At 37.6% G+C, this 19948-nt stretch overlaps 1 protein-coding gene across 1 annotated transcript; it reads left to right on the top strand.

Annotated features, from left to right (window-relative positions):
- Positions 1-1948: 1948 nt before the first annotated feature.
- LOC149243102 (chaperone protein dnaJ 11, chloroplastic-like) lies at positions 1949-3335 on the top strand. The gene has a single exon (XM_089367764.1). The coding sequence runs from the start codon at positions 1968-1970 to the stop codon at positions 2499-2501; it is 534 nt and encodes a 177-aa protein (XP_089223890.1). The 5' UTR covers positions 1949-1967; the 3' UTR covers positions 2502-3335.
- The last annotated feature ends 16613 nt before the right edge of the window (positions 3336-19948 follow it).

Raw genomic sequence — 19948 nt, 5'->3', positions numbered from 1 at the left:
TGCTATTCTTTCTCATCTACTGAAGTAATCCGGTGGCGTTCGTTGGCGGCTAAGGGCCCAGCCCTGGTGGATTCACTTACTATTCCTGTACCATTCTTTTATGATTTCTTCCATGTGATGGTTTGGTTCGATTTCCACTTACTGTAATTTCATCGCTTTGCTATTTCATATTTCTAGTCTTAACGAAATTACTTTGTTTTACATTCTGCAGTAATATTGATTCAAGTTATTTTTATCTCCGATCTAGTTATCTGCTTCAACACTCTGTTATTGTTATTTCGGATTTATTCATTTAGTTCAACGTTCTATTATCATTGTTTCCAATCCAGTTATTTACCTCAGCGTGCTATCTTGAGATTCTCTACTGTAACGAGTATTGAATACTGTTGTCTATGCTCTCAGACCGAGATCCCTGCTATTTAGATTAGAAATTGCGTTTGGAAAATCAATTAGTTCAAATAGAAATGAGTTATTGTTACTTTATTCTTGACTGATACTTGAATGAATGTCTGATCTGGTTTCATTAGCAAATTAAGTTTTCTCTTAATTCCAATTAGAGTTCACTAGCTGCATCCATTTACTCTTGTATTTGAAAGAACTATACTGCAATTTAGAAGCATTACTTTTGAGTAAACAACCGCCACATACTGTGTACACTCTTGAAATAGAAATTCTTACCTAGATTGATAACTAATGTGAAGATAATTAGGAGTTAAAAAGACATCTTTTATCACTCAAAATTTTGGCGCCATTTCCAAGGAGAGTGTAGCCATTCCTGAAGAGTATTGTACATCTTATGCTTGTCTGTTAGGAGATAATTGGGTATTAAAAATGAAAGGTAAGAACCTGTGTACGGAGCACGTAAAATGCCTACTCCCCCTCCCGCTTTCCAGCAGAATTGTTAAGAATTTAGGGTAGAGGTAAATATTTGAATTGTGTGTATGACTTAGAAGAAAAAACTTGAAAATAATCCAATTTCCCTACCCAAACTCGACAAATATAAGGGACCAATGACTCTTGGATGATCAACTTTCATAGATGACATTATAAAGAAAGCCGAATCTCAACCATTAGTAGGTCCTAGAAAAGTTTCTTCCAGACAACCTACTGGCTCCCTTCGGGCCATAGGCTCACCATATGTAGCTTTCACTGAGGTACACATCAAAAAAGAAGATACTGAGTAGAGTTTTCAAGAAATTGAAAATTCTTGCCCAATTTCTTTACAAGAAGGGAATTCTAGTAATCTTCGTGAAGGAGGAGGAGAAACCGGGGAAATAGTGGAGCCAAGATCCCCTCAGGTAATAATCCAACCAGGAACAATCAATACCCCAGATAAATGGAGTGTCGTTAAGTTCATTCAAGAAGAAGCAGGGGAAACAGAGGAGCCATGATCCCATCAGGTAGTATTTCAGCAAGGAATGCTCATTATTCTCGACCAGGGTAGCGCTGTTAAGCACATTCTCATCCCTTCTATTCACCCTAGGAATAACCCTCTAGAGATCCCAGAAGGGTATTGGCACATATTTGATCAAATGGCCAACAACCCACAAACACCTCAGACCTCCACATTGCAGTATCCCATCGTTGACACCGCAGTCAATGCACCTATGAAAGCAATACCTCTCCAAAATATTCCTACCATTCATGGGCTGACATTAGAGGATCCAGACACATTCCTATTTGAGTTTGATGTATTGTGTCGAGGGTATGATTATACCACCGATCCCCAAAAACTAAATTTATTTCCATCCACATTGAAAGGAGCAGCTTTATGATGGTTTATGGGATTAGGTGGAGGCACAATAAACGATTGTGATCAAATGAAAACCGCTTTCCTAAAAAAGTATCAGGACTACTATAGATCTAGGGAATTGAAAGACGAAATATTTCAGATGGTACCAAGACCAAGTGAAACATTAGAAGAATATGTGGAATGAGTTCAAGAGAAGAAAATTTATATACCAGTAATGGCTATTTCTCTTGTATTTTCATCCAGTGTTTTCTTATCCAAAGAATGGACCAGCACTGGTCATATGGGCTTCCAGAGACCGCCTCAGGGATCGATTCCTAGGCTTACAATTGTTAGATTTCGTCGGTGTTTCAAGGTGAGAGCAGCACAGGTTTCTGCGAGCGCAGAAGCGATTTCGGGGCTCGGTCACATGGAAACGCAGAATTTGTATGAGATTCTGGGAGTCAGCCAAAGCGCCACGGTCAAGGACATCAAATGGGCTTACAGAAAACTGGCGAGGGAGTTCCATCCAGATCACGCGGCTTCTCCACAGGCGAAAATCCAGAATACCCAGATTTTTCTGCGGATACACGACGCGTATGTGACTCTGTCAGATCCACATGACCGCTTGCAATATGACCGCCAGGTTTCCCCTCAAGTGCGGGGCTTCGCTGGACAGACGTGGAAAAGTGGGTCCTACCAGCGGGCGCCTACCTACAAATCTTGGTGTGGTCACGTGGGGCAGAATTGGGAAACGGATCAATGTTGGTGACCGGGTAATATAAATATATGATACAGCTATAGGGTTATATTTATTCTTTTGATTTTTTTTCAACATTATTATTTTAGGTCGGGGTGTGGTTTACTACTGGGTGTTTACCCCCGTTACCTTAGGTTTTTCCCCATTTTAGGATTTTATTTTTTTAAGTCTTTTTAAAAAGTTATTTAGAAATGGGGTTGGTAGTTAGGTTTTGGGTGGATATGTTCATCTATGAGTGGGATCAATTTCAAGAGCAAATCTTTATTTGTTCAACTTTTTAGATTTCGAATGACTCCATTATGAGAGAAGAAGAGAGAAGAAGAGTTACAGAAGCTTTTTTCCATAGTGTTTATCATGGAAATGACTTCAACATTTATCAATTTTGTCTTTTTTTCCTTGAAGAGAGATGCAAATCTCGGGATTACAGTGGTCATCTCAACCAAGAGAGTCAAGTTTTCAAATAAGCTTGATAACTTCATCAAGCAGCTTAAATGGATTTGAAGTTCAATAACCCATTTTGAGTTCCAAAAGAAAAGCTATCAGTTATAAGTTGTTGGGGTGTTTATGGGTGTATGGCTAAATCACAGTTTCTCAGATTCATGGATTCAAAGACGATGGACTTCCCACCAGAAAGGTGACCTTCAGTTTTATTTATATGATAAGGGTCTTTTCTAATAATGAGAAAAGAAGAGTTACAAGTGCTTCTTCCACAGCTTTAGTCATGGTAATGACTTCAACATTTATCAATGTTGCCCTCTTTTTCTTGAAGAGAGATGCAATCCTTGGGATTACAGTGGTCACCTCAGCCAACAGAGTCAGATTTTCAAACAAGCTTGATATCTTCATCAAGACAGTAGCTCAAAATCCCATTTTGAGTTCTAAAGGAAAAATTATCAGTTGTATATTCCTCCACCAAGTCATCGATTCCTCCACCAAGTCATCGATTTCTTCACCAAGCAAATGCCAAGAAACTTGGAAAAAAAATGCGGTGAACCTTTTTGGACCTAATGCTTTGTTTTTTAACATGGATATCACCACCTCTTCGACTTCATCATAGGATACCTATCGCATTAAGGAAACATTATGATCTTGTTGAACCAAAACTTGGATGTTTTCCATCATCTTTTGAATTGGTATCCATCTAATTTGTTTTGGTTCAACTAAAAGATCCATAATATTTAACCACCTCTTGCTCCATCTCTTTGTGATATGTGAGTTTTCACCCTGCTTCATCTTTGAGAGAAAATATCTTGTTCCGGTGTAGGTGTTCAATCATCAATTTATGGAAAAGTTTTGTGTTCTTCTCCCATTCTCGAAGCTAGTGGATTCTTGACTTTTGCCTCCATAATATTTCCTCATGTTGCCTTTTGTACTCTATTTTTGTGACTAGTTCTCCTTTTGCAACTAGATCCTTAGTTATTCCCTCCAGACTTATTTGTTGTTGAACCTCTTAAATTTGTACGTTCGTCTCTTTTTTTGCCTGGAAAGCATTTCCAAAATCCCCTTTGTTCCATTCTTTTATTCTTGTCTTAAGAATCTTTATCTTTTCTTGAAACTTGGCAATACTTCTTCCTATGATTCCTTTTCCTTCTTAAGGAGGGATGGATCCTTAAGCTAAAAGCTCTCAAATCTAAAAGGTTTATTTTTAGGGGTAGTTTTGATATCTATTTCTGAATATATTGGCTAGTGATTTGAACTTGTACAAGGAAGAATATATGCTTCTAGGAAGAAATCCACTTCTAAGAAATATTTTGATACTAAAAAACTATTCAAGTGTCAAGCTATTTGGTTCTCACTATTGCAATGATTTTTCCAAGTTAATACTCCTGATCAACTATGTCCATGTTAGCCAACTTCATTTTCTACATTAATTGATTGAATTGTTAGGAGTCTATGTCCAAGAGGTGAATACCTCTGGTTTTTTCCTTCGGTGATGTCACCATGTTGAAGTATCCTCCTAGAATCCATGGCTTATCTTGTTCAAGCTCTTTGATTCTAGCTAAGTTTCTAATAAATCCTACTTTTCTTTCACCGTATCTAGTCAATAGACTATTGCTATGCATCCAATTTCTTTTGACCCTATATAGTGGAATTTACCATAGATTATCCTTAGGTTAGCCATCCAATCTATAAATTACACTTTGATTTGAAAGATAGCTAGGCCCCTAATTTCCCTACAACATCTAGTGTTGCAGTTTTCCATCCTCTCTAGTAGTGAGAGGCTATTGAGTTGACATTATCACTATCACACTTATTCTATTGTAACATTACTATTGTAAGGATTTCCCTACATATTCTCTGTTTGAGAAACCTTTGTTTTCCTTGGAAGTTAAGCCCAACGATATTCCACAAAATTATCTTCATTGGGAAGAATGTTGGGAAAAGGAAATCACCTCAGTTAATAGAGTAACTTGTCTAGAATTAATAAGCACATCCCCCATCCTCTTTATTAGCTATTTTTTAATTTCTATTCCTCCCTTTTTGTCTTTTTTCACATGCTTAGGAGTAACTTTGAAGCTTTTTGTTTGGATGCCAATACTTGCTAGGGATGATCTTGCTCCCTTGAAAGTCACATTCCTTTTTTTTTATAATCCAATATATTGCTTGGGTCATTACTTAAACATTCTTCAATGAGGTTTAAAAGTGTGATTTTATCAATATCCATGTCCTTCATCCCATCAACATTCCTTGTTGTATCAATTTCCTCTATTGATCCGTTCTTTGTGGATTACTATTGGACTTTTCTCAAATGAGCTTCCACCTTTGATTTTCCATTTCCCTTCTCTTGATTTGTTTCTTGAGGATGTACTTAATCTAGCATTTCTTGTTCTTCTCTAGTTAATTCTTCGTAATGGTTTTTGGAGTGAAGGGGCTCCTATGGTTAAAATTTCTAGAAACCATAGTGATCCATTTTCTATTGATTTAATTTATTGCCTCTGTGAGATTCAAGGGATAATCCTTGAAAATATGGCCATATTCATGGCACCTTTGGCATACGAATCATACAAGCTCATAATCTAGAGGTTATTTCCAAACTTTATCATGGTTGAATATTTTGATTGGTTTCAATAGTTGTTGAGAGATATTCATATACACACATATCCTTGTGTAAGATGCGTATCATCCTCACCTAGTCACTCGAAATATTTTCAAAAAATCTTCAATCACATTTCCAATACCTTCTAATATTTCGTCCTCCCAAAGTTGTCCTAGCTTAGAAAATAGGTGAATCCAATTGGGGTATTGGAAACTTTTGCAATTTGTACCTTTGTTTCTAGAATTTCATGAATAACCCCATCTTACTAGAAAGATATGGGTTTGTTGACAAGGGAAAATGTACTGACAACGTCTAAGGGGTCTCCCCAGTGTAAATTCCCAATCAGATTTCGCCCCATTTGGAGTAGGAGCCCATCTGGTATGTGGGCCCGCCTGCCACCATCATTGTTGTCTTCTCTTGGTTATCGCATGAGAATGTGCCAAAGTGGGGTGAGAATGAAGTGCTTGGGAAGAAAAAATAAATCAGACCAAGACTGGCAAATTGTAGAAAGAGGTTTAAACAAGTCACAACAACGATAAGAAGATATAAATGATGAGGGCGATTTGTGAGCTAAAACCCCTTCAGACATAATAAATAGGAACATGTCGGAGGTCAATTGCGAAGTAGTTCACAATTGGTCATCGACATGGCAAGGAGAAAGTAAACATAAATTCTAAAGAAAAACATACATGCAACCACTATGTATCAGTACATAACATCTCGCATATATGAAAGCTCACATACAAATATGGTGAAGTACCAGACAACTAATACAACCACCATGAGTAAGCATGGGAATCAATGAAAAAGGTAAAAGAAAACATCTTATTAATATTTCTACAACTTCAAATACATATCATGCAACTGGTCAATACCCAGTAGTGGAACATTGACTGTTCATACCGTCGCCTAGTGTCAAAACCCTAGCCCTACTGTAAACCCACTCTCCTAAGTACCAAGAACTTAGTGGCCCTAACTCTCAAGCATCCATCAACTATCTATATTGGCCTCAACTCGAGTACTAATGTCCTTGATATGATGTATGAGCGTACATTTATAGGGGTCAGGTGACTGTTCACCTAACATGACTCTTGACATTCCCCCATGCCCTTTCGGCTACCCTTCCGACACTTGAAATTTCCCATTTCTTTCTCAAGCCAAGAATGCTTGTTACAGGCTCACATCAGTCCCAACATACTTTTTGATATAACGGTGAGTGAAATTTACATTATGATAACACAAAGAGAGAGGGGAGGGATGTAGAGGGTTATTAGAAACCCTAAAATGTTTATTTCCCATATCTCATAACGATGCAAATGCTTGGTCCCAAAACCGACTTGTTTTCGGCCACTGTGCTTCACTAACATTCATTAATCCTCTAGTGATGAGTCCTGGGGTGTGTTGAGGGTTTCTTGAAGCTTGTACATGACCATCTGGCTTGCTGGAGGAGAACCTTAGCCAAGAAAGCTTCATGATGAAATGCAATTCTTCTGTATGGACCAACATCTTGATTCTTTATTTCTAACTTTGAGGCTCATCCTCTACTATTACTGGAGGTAACCTTTTGTCATTTTGGTTGTTTCTCTAAGGTATCATCCACCTAATGAGCTTTGAATGCAGCTTCATGTTATGCCATGTCGGCTAGCATAATGCTAGAAATTGGATGATATATTCATTATCTCCACAAACTTCTCATGAACTTAACCCTGGAAGCACATACACCCATCGATTAATTACCAATATGAATTTACTTAAATAAGACAAGTCAAAATATAAATAATAATAATAGGAAAGAATTCATGGCCCTTGATATATTGTCATCAAAACAACTTGGTATTTTGTGGCGCTTTATAATGTCTTTCATCATCATTCTTTGTATAATCATTTTAATATGTTCTCTGGGATGTATCCTGGCATATTGCTTGACACTGTATAATTTCGTGGAGAGCCCATCTTCAGGTCATATATTTAATGAGGAGGTCACAGGTGGGAGGTGGGCCACATCTTTAGTTGACATCTGTGAGGCCTGCAATATGACTTTGTGATCTGGGAGGAGGTTGCAAATCTGTCACATAGGATTGTGACTTAGGAAGACAAATATTGATGAATCCAGATCGCATGATCCCAACCTCCTGAAAGTTGGACACCCTGTGTTCACATGGGGAATCATATTGCGACTTGCAAGTTTTTCATGGTGATATTGGTGAAGAGTGATGGTGTGACCCAATTCAAGTCACATTATGGAGTGTGATTTACATGGGAAATTATGACCTTCTCTCAATTCCTTCCACATCATCTTGAATTACATGGAAATTAGTATAATACAATGAACGATATCTTCTTGCAACTTTGGTCGCAGCTTAGAAACATGACTTATGGGGGTCACTTGGTCACATGATAAGAAGGTTGCAATTTTGGGAAACTCACTTGAGAAATTGTAACGTGATCCAACGACTTAGTCGAAAGTGCGAACCCTTGGAAGTCACCAGGTCGCATGCATCATAGGTCGCATCTCCTGGGAACCCTCCTGAGGTCTTCGAGTGTGACATAGTGACAATTATTCGTGCAGTTTCATCTTGAGTTAGGTAGCGTTCCAGAGGTCAGGCACATTTGCGACTTGGAGACCTATGAGAATACTCGACTCGACGGAATTCATAGGGTCGCATCAAAACTTGGAATGTGGCCATTGGAACTCACTTTTGTGATCTCGCGTTTGGACCATGATCAGGTGTTGATCTCCTATTCATTTGAATCTAACAGCCCCATAAGCGCCCAACTTGCACCAACCTCTCTTCATTCCTGCAAATTTCCATGGAAACTTTTGAATTCCTAGTGGTACCATCATGATTTCACAATAATGGCTTACAAACCATCACATGCGTGTTATTGTAGCTCTATTCCAAAAGGGTCTTTTAATGGCTATTCAATCCTAGGTCTAATCCTCTTTCCAATGCAGATGTATTTTTGGCTACCGTCCAATGTGAATATATTCCATAAACGATCCTGGTTCCAGTGTGCTCTGAATACATATCAACATAATTCGCACATCTTTTATATACCATGAAATTCGTGTACTTGAGGGCGAGTTAACGCTTGGTGCTCCAACGAAGGGCATGCAGTCTTGTGTCGATGGTGGGGCCTCCCTTTTGTTGAGTCATGTAAAAAGTATGCATATATTATTTATTCCATCATCCTTTTCTTTAGTTATATCCATTTTACATCCTAAAATGTTAATATATCAAAGGATTATGATAAAAATGAGGAAATTATCTATCATCACGATTTAGTTGATTGTTATCCCTCTTTATGCAAGAAAAATACGAAATGGGACAACTACTGTTCCTCAACCAAGGGAGAGTGAAAAGACAAGCAGGCCAAGGATGGAGCATGCAATTATGGACAAAAGAAAAGTGAATCACAGGACTAGTGTAAGAAGGGAAAGATGATTGAAGTTAGAAAATTACACGAATCCCTTAGGATCTCTTGGTCCTGAGGGATCGCTGTTACTGTTTATCCTTTTACCTGTTTGCCATTATAGAAAGTAGCGATTGTAAGCAGAGCGGGGGAGATATTATTCGAGAATTACTATTATATTTGTAACTTTCATCATCGACTCTTGCAATTAATGCCGAGTACGAACTGGCTGTAACCATTTTACAATGATTAATATATAAAGCAGTTGTTGTTCCTTCTCATCTACTGAAGTAATCCGGTGGTGTTCACTGGCGGCTAAGGGCCCGGCCCTGGTGGATTCACTTGCTGTTCCTGTACCATTATTTTATGATTTCTGCCGTGTGATGGTTTGGTTTGATTTCCACTTACTGTAATCGCATCGCTTTGCTATTTCATATTTCCAGTCTTAACGAAATTACTCTATTTTACATTCTACAGTAATATTGATTCAAGTTTTTTTTATCTCCGATCTAGTTATCTGCTTCAGCACTCTGTTATTGTTATTTTAGATTTAGTCATTTAGTTCAACGTTCTATTATCATTGTTTCCAATCCAGTTATTTAGCTCAGCGTGCTATCTTGAGATTCTCTACTGTAACGAGTATTGACTACTGCTGTCTACGCTCTCAGACTGAGATCCCTGCTATTTAGATTAGAAATTGCATTTGGAAAATCAATCAGTTCAAAGAGAAATGAGTTATTGTTACTGTATTCTTGACTGATACTTGAATGAATGTCTGATTTGGTTTCATTAGCAAATTAAGCTTTCTCTTAATTGTAATTAGAGTTCACTAGCTGCATCCATTTACTCTTGTATTTGAAAGAACTGTACTGCAATTTAGAAGCATTAATCTTAAGTAAATAACCGCCACACACTGTGTACACTCTTGAAATAGAAAGTCTTACCTAGATTGATAACTAATGTGAAGATAATTAGGAGTTAAAAAGACACCTTTTATCACTCAAAATTTTGGCGCCATTTCTGGGGAGAGTGTAGCCATTCCTGAAGAGTATTGTACATATGATGCTTGTCTGTTAGGATATAATTGGGTATTAAAAACAAAAGGTAAGAACCTGCGTATGGAGCACGTAAAATGCCTGCTCCCCCTCCCGCTTTCCAGCAGAATTGTTAAGAATTTAGGGTAGAGGTAAATATTTGAATTGTATGTATGACTAAGAAGAAAAAACTTGAAAATAATCCAATTTCCCTACACAAACCCGACAGATCTAAGGGACCGATGACCCTTGGACGATCAACTTTCATAGATGACATTATAAAGAAAGCCGAATCTCAGCCATCAGTAGGTCCTAGAAAAGTTGCTTCTAGACAACCTACTGGCTCCCCTCAGGCCACAGGCTCACCATATGTAGCCTTCGCTGAGATACACATCAAAAAAGAAGAGATTGAGTAGAGTTTTCAAGAAATTGAAAATTCTTGCCCAATTTCTTTACAAGAAGGGAATTCTAGTAATCTCTGTGAAGGAGGAGGAGAAACTGGGGAAATAGAGGAGCCAAGATCCCCTCAGGTAATAATCCAACCAGGAACAATCAGTACCCCAAATAAAGGGAGTTCTGTTAAGTTCATTCAAGAAGAAGTAGGGGAAACAGAGGAGCCATGATCCGCTCAAGTAGTAGTTCAACAAGGAACACTCATTATTCCCGAGCAGGGAAGCACTGTTAAGCACATTCCCATCCCTTCTAGTCACCCTAGGAACAACCCTCTAGAGATCCCAGAAGGGTATTGGCACATATTTGATCAAATGGCCAACAACCCACAAACACCTCAGACCTCCACATAGTAGTATCCCATCGTTGACATCGTAGTCAATGCACCTATGAAAGAAATACCTCTCCAAAATATTCCTACCTTTCATGGGCTAACATTAGAGGATCCAGACGCATTCCTATTTGAGTTTGATGTATTGTGTCGGGGGTATGATTATACCACCAATCCCCAAAAACTAAAGTTATTTCCCTCCACATTGAAAGGAGCAGATTTACGATGGTTTATGGGATTAGGTGGAGGCATAATAAACGATTGTGATAAAATGAAGACCGCTTTCCTAAAAAAGTATCAGGACTACTGCAGATCTAGGGAATTGAAAGACGAAATATTTCGGATGGTAGCAAGACAAAGTGAAACATTAGAAGAATATGTGGAATGATTTCAATATAACCTTTAGCGATCTCCCTATGCATCTATGCCTTAACCTGATAATGTGCTGAAAAGTACACTGATTAAAGGGATGAAAGAACAATGGGTAGAAGCATTGAATATTATGGGTAAAGGTGATATATATCAAGAAAATTTTGCTAACATCATTAATTTGTGTATCAGGTGTTCAAGAGGCAGCACAAGATTGAAGCTAGTAGAACGTGACATGATCACAAGGGATAACATAATCTTTGGTGGAGGTATAACTCATGTGGGAGTTGGCAATCTGCTAGAGGATTTTAAAATTGATATTGTTATGAAACCAGCTCACAAAAAGATAGAAAAGATAGATCAACGCCTTAGAATTCAACCTCTTCGAGGGGGAAACCTCCTTTACATTACAAAAATGAATGATTCTTTGATGATTCAAATGACAAAACCTCATTTCTATATATAGGAGTCTAAGGAGTCACAATATAACCCAGCCTACCTAACAATAATAATATAAAGGCACAAAAATAACAATAGAGGGATTCTATGGGGCACAATAATAATAATATGGGGACAATAGGGGCACAACAATATTAATAAGGGATACAACTACAATAGTAATGGGGTAATCACTAGTATTATAGGGACCTAACATGCCCCTCTCCTTCAAAAAGGTGTTGTCCTCAACGCTTGAGTAGTTATGGATGCTTCTGCATAAAATTCTCATCCTCCCATGTGGAATCTTTAGCGGATAAGTTCTTCCACTTGATGAGATACTCCAAAATTGATCAATTTCATCATTGTAAAGTTCTTGTTTCTATGATTGCTTCTAGTTCCAATACAATTTTTCCTTCCACGTCAAGTTCTGGCAATATTGTTTTAACTGGGAGCTTGTCGCCTATAACCTTCTTTAAACATGAAACATGGAAAACTGGGTGCACTCGAGAAGCTGCAAGAAGCTCCAATTTGTATGCCATAGTACCAATCCATTGCAACACCTTGTATGGACCATAATACTTTGGCGATAATTTATTATCCTTCTTAGCTTGCTTGAGGGACATTTGTTTATATGGTTGTAGCTGTAGGAATACCCAATCACCTACATCAAAACTTCTTTCACTGCGATGTTGATCTTCTTGTTGTTTCATTCTATTCTGCGCCAACACGAGGTTATCCTTTAAGCGTTGGAGGACTTGTTGTTGATGCTCGATGTGATGTTCCACTGCTTGAACCTTAGAATTTTATCTTAAATATGATGTGATGGATGGTGGCTGATATCCATGAAGTGCCATAAATGGGTCATTTTTGTTGCTGTATGGAAAGAAGTGTTATACCACCATTCAACCAGAGACAACCATTTGAACCATTGTGTCTGTTTATTAGATACAAAGAAACGAAGATATCCTTCCAAAAATTTGCTTACTATCTCAGTTTGCCCATCAGATTGAGGATGATATGATGAGTTATGAGCTAACTGAGTACTGAGACAAGAAAATAATTCTGTCCAAAAATTTCCAGTGAAAATGGGATCTCTATCACTTACAATAATCTTTGGGTTTCAATGTAGCTTTTGAATTGTTTCCATAAATGCAGTAGAAACTGTACTGGCTTTAAATGGATGTGATAATGCACAAAAGTGTGCATACTTGGTAAGTCTGTCAACTACCACCATGATGACACTATTTCCCTCAGACTTGGGTAAACCTGTGATAAAATCCATTGAAACCTCCTCCCAACGTTGGCTTGGAATGGATAGAGGTTGTAATAGACTTGGGGTCTTAATTGTTTCAACTTTATTTTGTTGGCAAACCAAACATTCCGCCACAAACATTTGAATATTTGATTTAAGGTCATCCCAAAAAAATTCCTTCTTAATCCTGTGGTAAGTTTTTAGAAATCCTGAGCACCCTTCTAAGGGAGAAGTGTGCAATTCCATAAGAATATTTTGTTTGAGTTGGGAATTCTTGCAGAGGTATAAGCAATCTTTGTACCATAACGAATCATTTTGCCAGCTAAATGTATCATATGTACTGGAATCTTCTTGTCACTTTCGAATAAGTGCCAACACTTCTTCATCATTCTTCCATTCCTCCCTTGCTTCGTTTATCCAATCTGGTTGGATAATAGAAATGGCGCACAACTATGCTTCCACATCCTCATCCTTTCTTGAGAGTGCATCCGCCAACACATTTTGATTCCCTTTTTTTTAGATGATTTCAAAGTCATAACCCAACATCTTTGTGACCCACTTTTGTTTCTCTTTAGAGGATAATCTTTGTTCTAAAAAGTATTTAAGGCTATCATGATCCGTTTTTACCTTGAAGTGTCTTCCCATTACGTAGGGTCACAATTTCTTAAGTGCATATAGTATTTCCAACATTTCCTTCTCATAAATAGCTTTGTGTAAAAACTCTCCCTTGATTGGACAACTTTCAAAAGCAATGGGTCTTTCATCTTGCATTAAAACAGTACCAATTCCATTTCCTGAAGCATGACGTTCCACAATAAAGGTTTTTGTGAAGTCCGGTGTAGCTAAGACCGGTGCTTGGGACATTGCCTCTTTAAGATGTTCGAAGGCCTTTGTTGTTTCTGGAGTCCATGAACATGCATCTTTCTTCAATAATGTTGTTAAAGGTGCTGCTATTCTCCCATAATTCTTAACAAACTTGCGATAATACCCTATCAAGCCAAGAAATCCTTACAGAAGCTTTATGGATGTGGGGATTTTCCCTTCCTTAATGGCTTTAATTTTGCTAGGGTCTACCTTAACTCCTTCATGAGATACAATATGACCCAAATATTCCAGCTCTTGTACTCCAAAGAAACATTTGGATCTTTTTTCATATAATTGTTTCTCCTCCAATAGTTGTAGCACCCTGTCAACATGTTCAACATGATCCTTCCAAGACTTGCTGTAGATTATTATATCATCAAAAAATACTAACACAAATTTTCTAAGGAAGGGTTTGAAAATGGAATTCATCAAACCTTGAAATGTAGAAGGTGCATTGGTAAGGCCAAAAGGCATGAACAAAAATTCATAATGACCCTCATGAGTTCTAAATGTTGTTTTAGGAATGTCTTCAGAGTTCATTCTAATTTGATGATAACCTGAACAAAGATCCAACTTGGTGAGGTAAATTGATCCATGCAATTCATCCAGTAATTCATCAATGTCTGGAATGGAAAACTTATCTTTAATAGTGAGATTGTTGAGCTCCCTATAATCCATACACATGAGCCATGATCCATCCTTCTTATGCACCAATACTACTGGAGCAGAGAAAGAACTTTGACTAGGTTGAATTATACCAGCCTCTAGCATTTCTGCAATCATACATTCAATTTCACTCTTTTGGGCATAGGGATATCTGTACGGCCTGATGTTTGGAGGAACACTTCCTGGAATCAGATGAATAGCATGATCATGATCACGAATAGGTGGGAGAACTTTGGGAGTCTCAAATACCTTGGAATGATTGTCCAAGACTTTTTGGAGATCTAGAGAAATAGATGATTTCAATGTGGAAACATCTAGCGAACATAATTGTGCAATTACACCTCTTTGTTCCTTTTTTAGAAGCTTTGTCATACCGTTAGAGCTGATTATCTTTCCTGGTTTCCCTACAATAACCATTAATTCAACTTCCTTTCCTTCCACATAAAATTTAATGAAAAGTTAATGAAAATTAAAAGCTATTGTACCCAAGGATTGTAGCCATTGGACTCCTAATACAACATTAGCACCTCCCATTGGAATGGAAAGCATTGGGCTAGTCAATACATATTCTCCCATGGATAGCTTGATATTATGGCACTTTCCAGAGCAATTTATTGTTCCTCCATTTGCAATCATCACTTGACACTCTGGTGCTGGATATAGGAAGCAATTCAATTCTTTTCATACCTTACAACGAATAAAATTGTGGGTACTTCTTGAATCAATCAACACTATTACCTTTTTCTTCTTGATTTGTCCTTCTATCTTGACGGTTTGAGGAGTGATAATTTGAGCCAATGCATTACAAGATATGGTTGGATTCATTTCTTCTTTATCTAGGCTTTGTTCTTGGAGTATATCCTCTTCTTTTGACCTTTCTTGCTCCTTTTCTTCTTCCTCTTCACAATCTATGTAGAATAATTGTTGAGAGAATAATTTCTTCTCAACACACTTATGACCTTTAGTGTATTTGTTATCACAACTATAACAAAGCCCTTTTTCTCTTTTTTCTTCCAATTGTTGTGGTGTCAACCTTATAGGTTGTGGAAGACTAGGGGCAACAACACTTCCATCTTTATAGTTGTGAGTGGTATGCTTCCTGGTTGCCATAATTTTGCTTTCCATTTTTCTTGTTAACCTGAATGCCTTCTCTAATGAATCAGGTTCCCAAAGGCGAACATCATGTTGGATATTATCATTTAAAGTCCCTATGAACACATCAATCCTATGCTCCTCTGGAATATTTTTTATCCTTATGTTCAATTTTTGGAACTCCTCAATGTGCTCCATTATTGAACCCTTTTGTTTGAGACTTATCAATTGGCTAAAAAAAGTGTTGCTTTTTGTATCCTCATAATGTGCTATCAATTCTTCCATAAAAATTGCCCAAGTGATAATTTTTTTATGAGAGCAAATCCATTGATACCATACAAACTGATTTGGTTCCAAATATAAAGTTGCAATACGTACCTTTTGTGTGTTTTGCACATTATTGAGATCGAAAAATTTCTCCATCTGTATTATCCATGTTGCGGGATCCTTGCCATCAAAATTCCTCATATCGATTTTTGGAATATGGTGGGCCTTCAATCCAACATTAAAGTCTATGAAATCATGATTGACATTTCTTTTGTTCGCATCAGGAGTTTCCTTTACTACCCCTTCACCATTAGTAAGTATTTCTTGTAGAAAATTTGTCAAATCTGTCTTCAAATCTATCTTCAAATCATCAATCTTAGCTTCCATGCCATTCATCTTAGCTTCCAATCCCTTTATCTTAGATTTCACGCCATTTATCTTAGCTTCTGTTAGCTTTTGTGAGAGTGAAATTTGTTGCACTTGGTCTTGTAATTTTGATATATCATGTCGCATTTCTTCCTCTTCTTCATGAGTCATGCTATAGCTTTTAGGTTGCTTACTAGGTATTTGCATTTTCTTTCCTTGGGGCATCAGTTACCGATAATAATTCTCTACTATGCCCTTTGAATTCCTTCAAAATGATTTTTCAAACCAAGCTTAAGCAAAAATTTAAAAAAATCTACACACCTTTTTTTCCCTTTGTAGGAGCTCAATATTGCCTTTGATGTATCTTTGTAATTTTAGATCATCCAGTTTTGAAATTTTGATCTACAGTAGCCCTCTGTGTCCTCTTTCCAATGCCACCAGTCTGATCGCAATTAGATTCTCCAAGGAAGAGTTATGCCGAATCTCCCATAGTGACTTGATTATAGACTAGTTCAGTAGAGCAAATTTGTATGACCTGCCACATGTCCATGTTTTGACTTTTGGCTTTGAAAAATATATACAAGAAACTATAGTCAATCCTCTTTCTATACCTTCTGACGAAATTTCAATCTGATGCTTAGAGAGAAAGTTATGACAATTTTCCCCAGGTCACCTGTTTGGAATGTAATTCAAGAGTCTGCAAAAAGACCAACTTCCTCAGATCATATCTCCGCAAATATAGTGCGAAAAGCTTTGAAATTCAGACCTGAGCTTCAGTACGAATTCATCTCAAATAGGTTTTTTTTTTTCACTTCTGAAACATCACAGAAAAAAAAGTTATAGCAAAAATGCCACGATGACCTATTTGGAGCAGCGAAACCCTAGAATCCAAAGCTCTGATACCAAATGTTATGAAACCAGCTCACAAAGAGATAGAAAAGGTAGATCAAGGCCTTATAATTCAGTCTCTTTGAGGGGGAAACCCCCTTTACATTACACAAATGAATGATTCTTTGATGATTCAAATGACAAAACCTCCTCTCTATATATAGGAGTCTAAGGAGTCACAATATAACCCAGCCGACCTAACAATAATAATATAAAGGCACAAAAATAGCAATAGAGGGATTCTATTGGGCACAGTAATAATAATATGGGGACAATAGGGGCACAAAAATATTAATAAGGGATACAACTACAATAGTAATGGGGTAATCACTAGTATTGTAGGGACCTAACAGATATTCTAGGGACTCTGACAACACAATTGGACATTATGCAAGCCAAATAAAAGCAAGTAGAAGCAGAACAAAACTTGGTGATATTTTGTCCTAGATACAGAAAGAAGCATAGCCACAAAGAGTTCCTGCTGGATGCAGTCCAAATTTGTGCCATGTGTACGAAATATCATGCCACAGAAATCTACCATCACCCCCAAGATTGAAAGCAGTTTATAAAGAAGCAGAAAAAGAAACAGGACCAGTATACCTGATAAATCAGTGCCACCAGTGGCAAGCATGACCAACAGGTATTCCCATTGACCCATCCTCTTCTTTTCAACCTCCTCATTATAGTGCTCAACAATACCCAGAACCATGTGGCAGAACCAGCCATCTTTTTCCAATTGGTCACAACAACCATTCACTATGCCACCCTAGCCCAACCAACTGAATCAAAATAACAATTGGCCAAATTCCTCTTCCTTCCCACCATTTTAGCAAAATAATGCATATCAATCCCAATGGCCACCTTCAACTTCACAAAATCAAAACTGGCAGTCAAGTTGGCAGAGACCTACAAATCGACCAGCAAGAACAATTCCCCTACCTTATCCCACACTACCAGCACCTTACACATTGCAAAAAAAACCCCCAGACCAACTTAAGACCACAACTCCTAGCCCAACCCAACTCGAACCCCAACAAAAGACCAGTTCAATCTGTGCAAATTATTGAAGGATGAGAACCAGAAACTGAGTTAAGGGACTGCATTGACCTTCAATTAGGATTTGGGTGTATAATAGAATCAAAGGGGGATAAAAATGTTCAAATTGAATATTCGTTACCTATAGAACAAGCATCACAAGAAGAGAACATGGTTAGATAGAAAACTCATGAATGAGAAACCACCTCTTCTCCACCATTCCCACAACGACTAATCATACCTCGCCCAATTGAACACCCTAATTTTGATCTTCTAGGAGAATTGAAAAATTTGTGTATAGAAATACCACTCCTCCAGGATATTCAAGACATCCCAATTCATGCAAAAACTATCAAGGAATTATGTATGAAAAGGCCAAAGAGGAAAATAACAACAAATCCAACTGTCCATGTAGTCGGTACTTTATCTGATTTGCTATCAAGAAGAGAAACACCTGTAAAATATGAGGACCCAGGAAATCCTATAGTTATGGTGCAAATAAATGGATGCTCCTTCCCCAATGCCTTAGTTGATTTAGGAGCGGCAATCAATATTCTTACAACAACAACTTGTCAAAAGCTTGGAATTACATCAATGGATCCAACCACAACCTTGTTGGAATTGGCTGACCGATTGGTATTCAAACAAAAAGGCACATTACATTATGTAATGTTGTCTATAGACTCTTGGGAATACCATGCAGCCTTTCTGATCATCAATCCTAGAAATTGACTCGATGGACACTCCTTAATCCTAGGCAGACCTTGGCTAGCAACTGCGGATGCTTACATTAGCTGTCAAACAGGCAGCATGACTATAGCAAGAGGAAGTAATGTAAAGAATTTAGCCTTATATCCTCCAGCTCAGCCAATTTTAACAATAACCAAAACCAGAAAACAACCTATATCATATCAAACTAAAAACATTAGATCATCGCTAACCATAGAAGATGCTCTTGAATTTAAAGATCAAATAGAAGATGACATCATTAACACCTACATTAACCAACCAGAAGCCAGATCCCATCTAAAATGTCACATGATCGAAGCAGCATTCGATAGTGAAGTAGAAGAAGATCCCCTAAAAAATATTAATGATCAATCAATACCAACCACCTCTGTTTATAATAGCAAAACCATAGAAATTGAGCCAGGAAAACTTTGAATATTAACAAAAACTTGGCTGCTGACCAAGAACAGAAACTCGTCCACTCTTGAGAAAATATAAAGAGGCCTCTGCATGGGATTACCCAGACATGAAAGGAATTGACCCCCAATTGTGTATGCACCATATCTATACAAAAAAGGATGCCAGACCCATTCAACAACCTCAACGGAGGTTAAATCCTCATCTTAAGGATATTGTTAAAGTTGAACTACAAAAACTTTTAGATGTAAACTTTGTTTATCCAATATCTGACAGCAAATGGGTCTCTCTGTTAGTAGTGGTGCCGAAAAAGAATGGGAAGTCAGATATGTGTTTATTATAGAGAACTTAATAAAGCAACCCAAAAAGACCATTTCACCCTTCCATTCATTGACCAAGTCTTGGACACATTGGTAGGAAATAAATTCTTTTCTTTTCTTGAAGGATTCAGCAGATACAATCAAATTCAGATTGCCCTTGAAGATCAGGATAAGACTACCTTTACCTGCCCTTGGGGAACATTTGCTTACAGGGTCTTACCCTTCAGGCTGTGCAATGCACCTGCCACATTTTAGAGGGTTATACTTAGCATTTTTTCATATTTAATAATTGAAGTGTATATGGATGACTTCACACCTTATGGAGATGACTTCGAGTTAGCATTACAAACATTAGAAAAAGTGCTGCAAAGATGCATTGCCACCAGGCTCTATTTAAGCCATGAAAAATGTCATATGATGATGACCGAGGGGCTCATCTTAGGACATTATATCTCAGCAGCTGGAATACAGGTAGATCCAGCTAAAATTT

Source organism: Pinus tabuliformis, chromosome 8 (genome assembly GCF_031772625.1).
Source record: "Pinus tabuliformis cultivar Carrire ecotype Pingquan chromosome 8, CPIR1, whole genome shotgun sequence".
NCBI classification, from domain to species: domain Eukaryota; kingdom Viridiplantae; phylum Streptophyta; class Pinopsida; order Pinales; family Pinaceae; genus Pinus; species Pinus tabuliformis.
The sequence above is the reverse complement of the archived record's forward strand: the minus strand, read 5'-3'. Positions and strand labels throughout refer to the sequence as shown.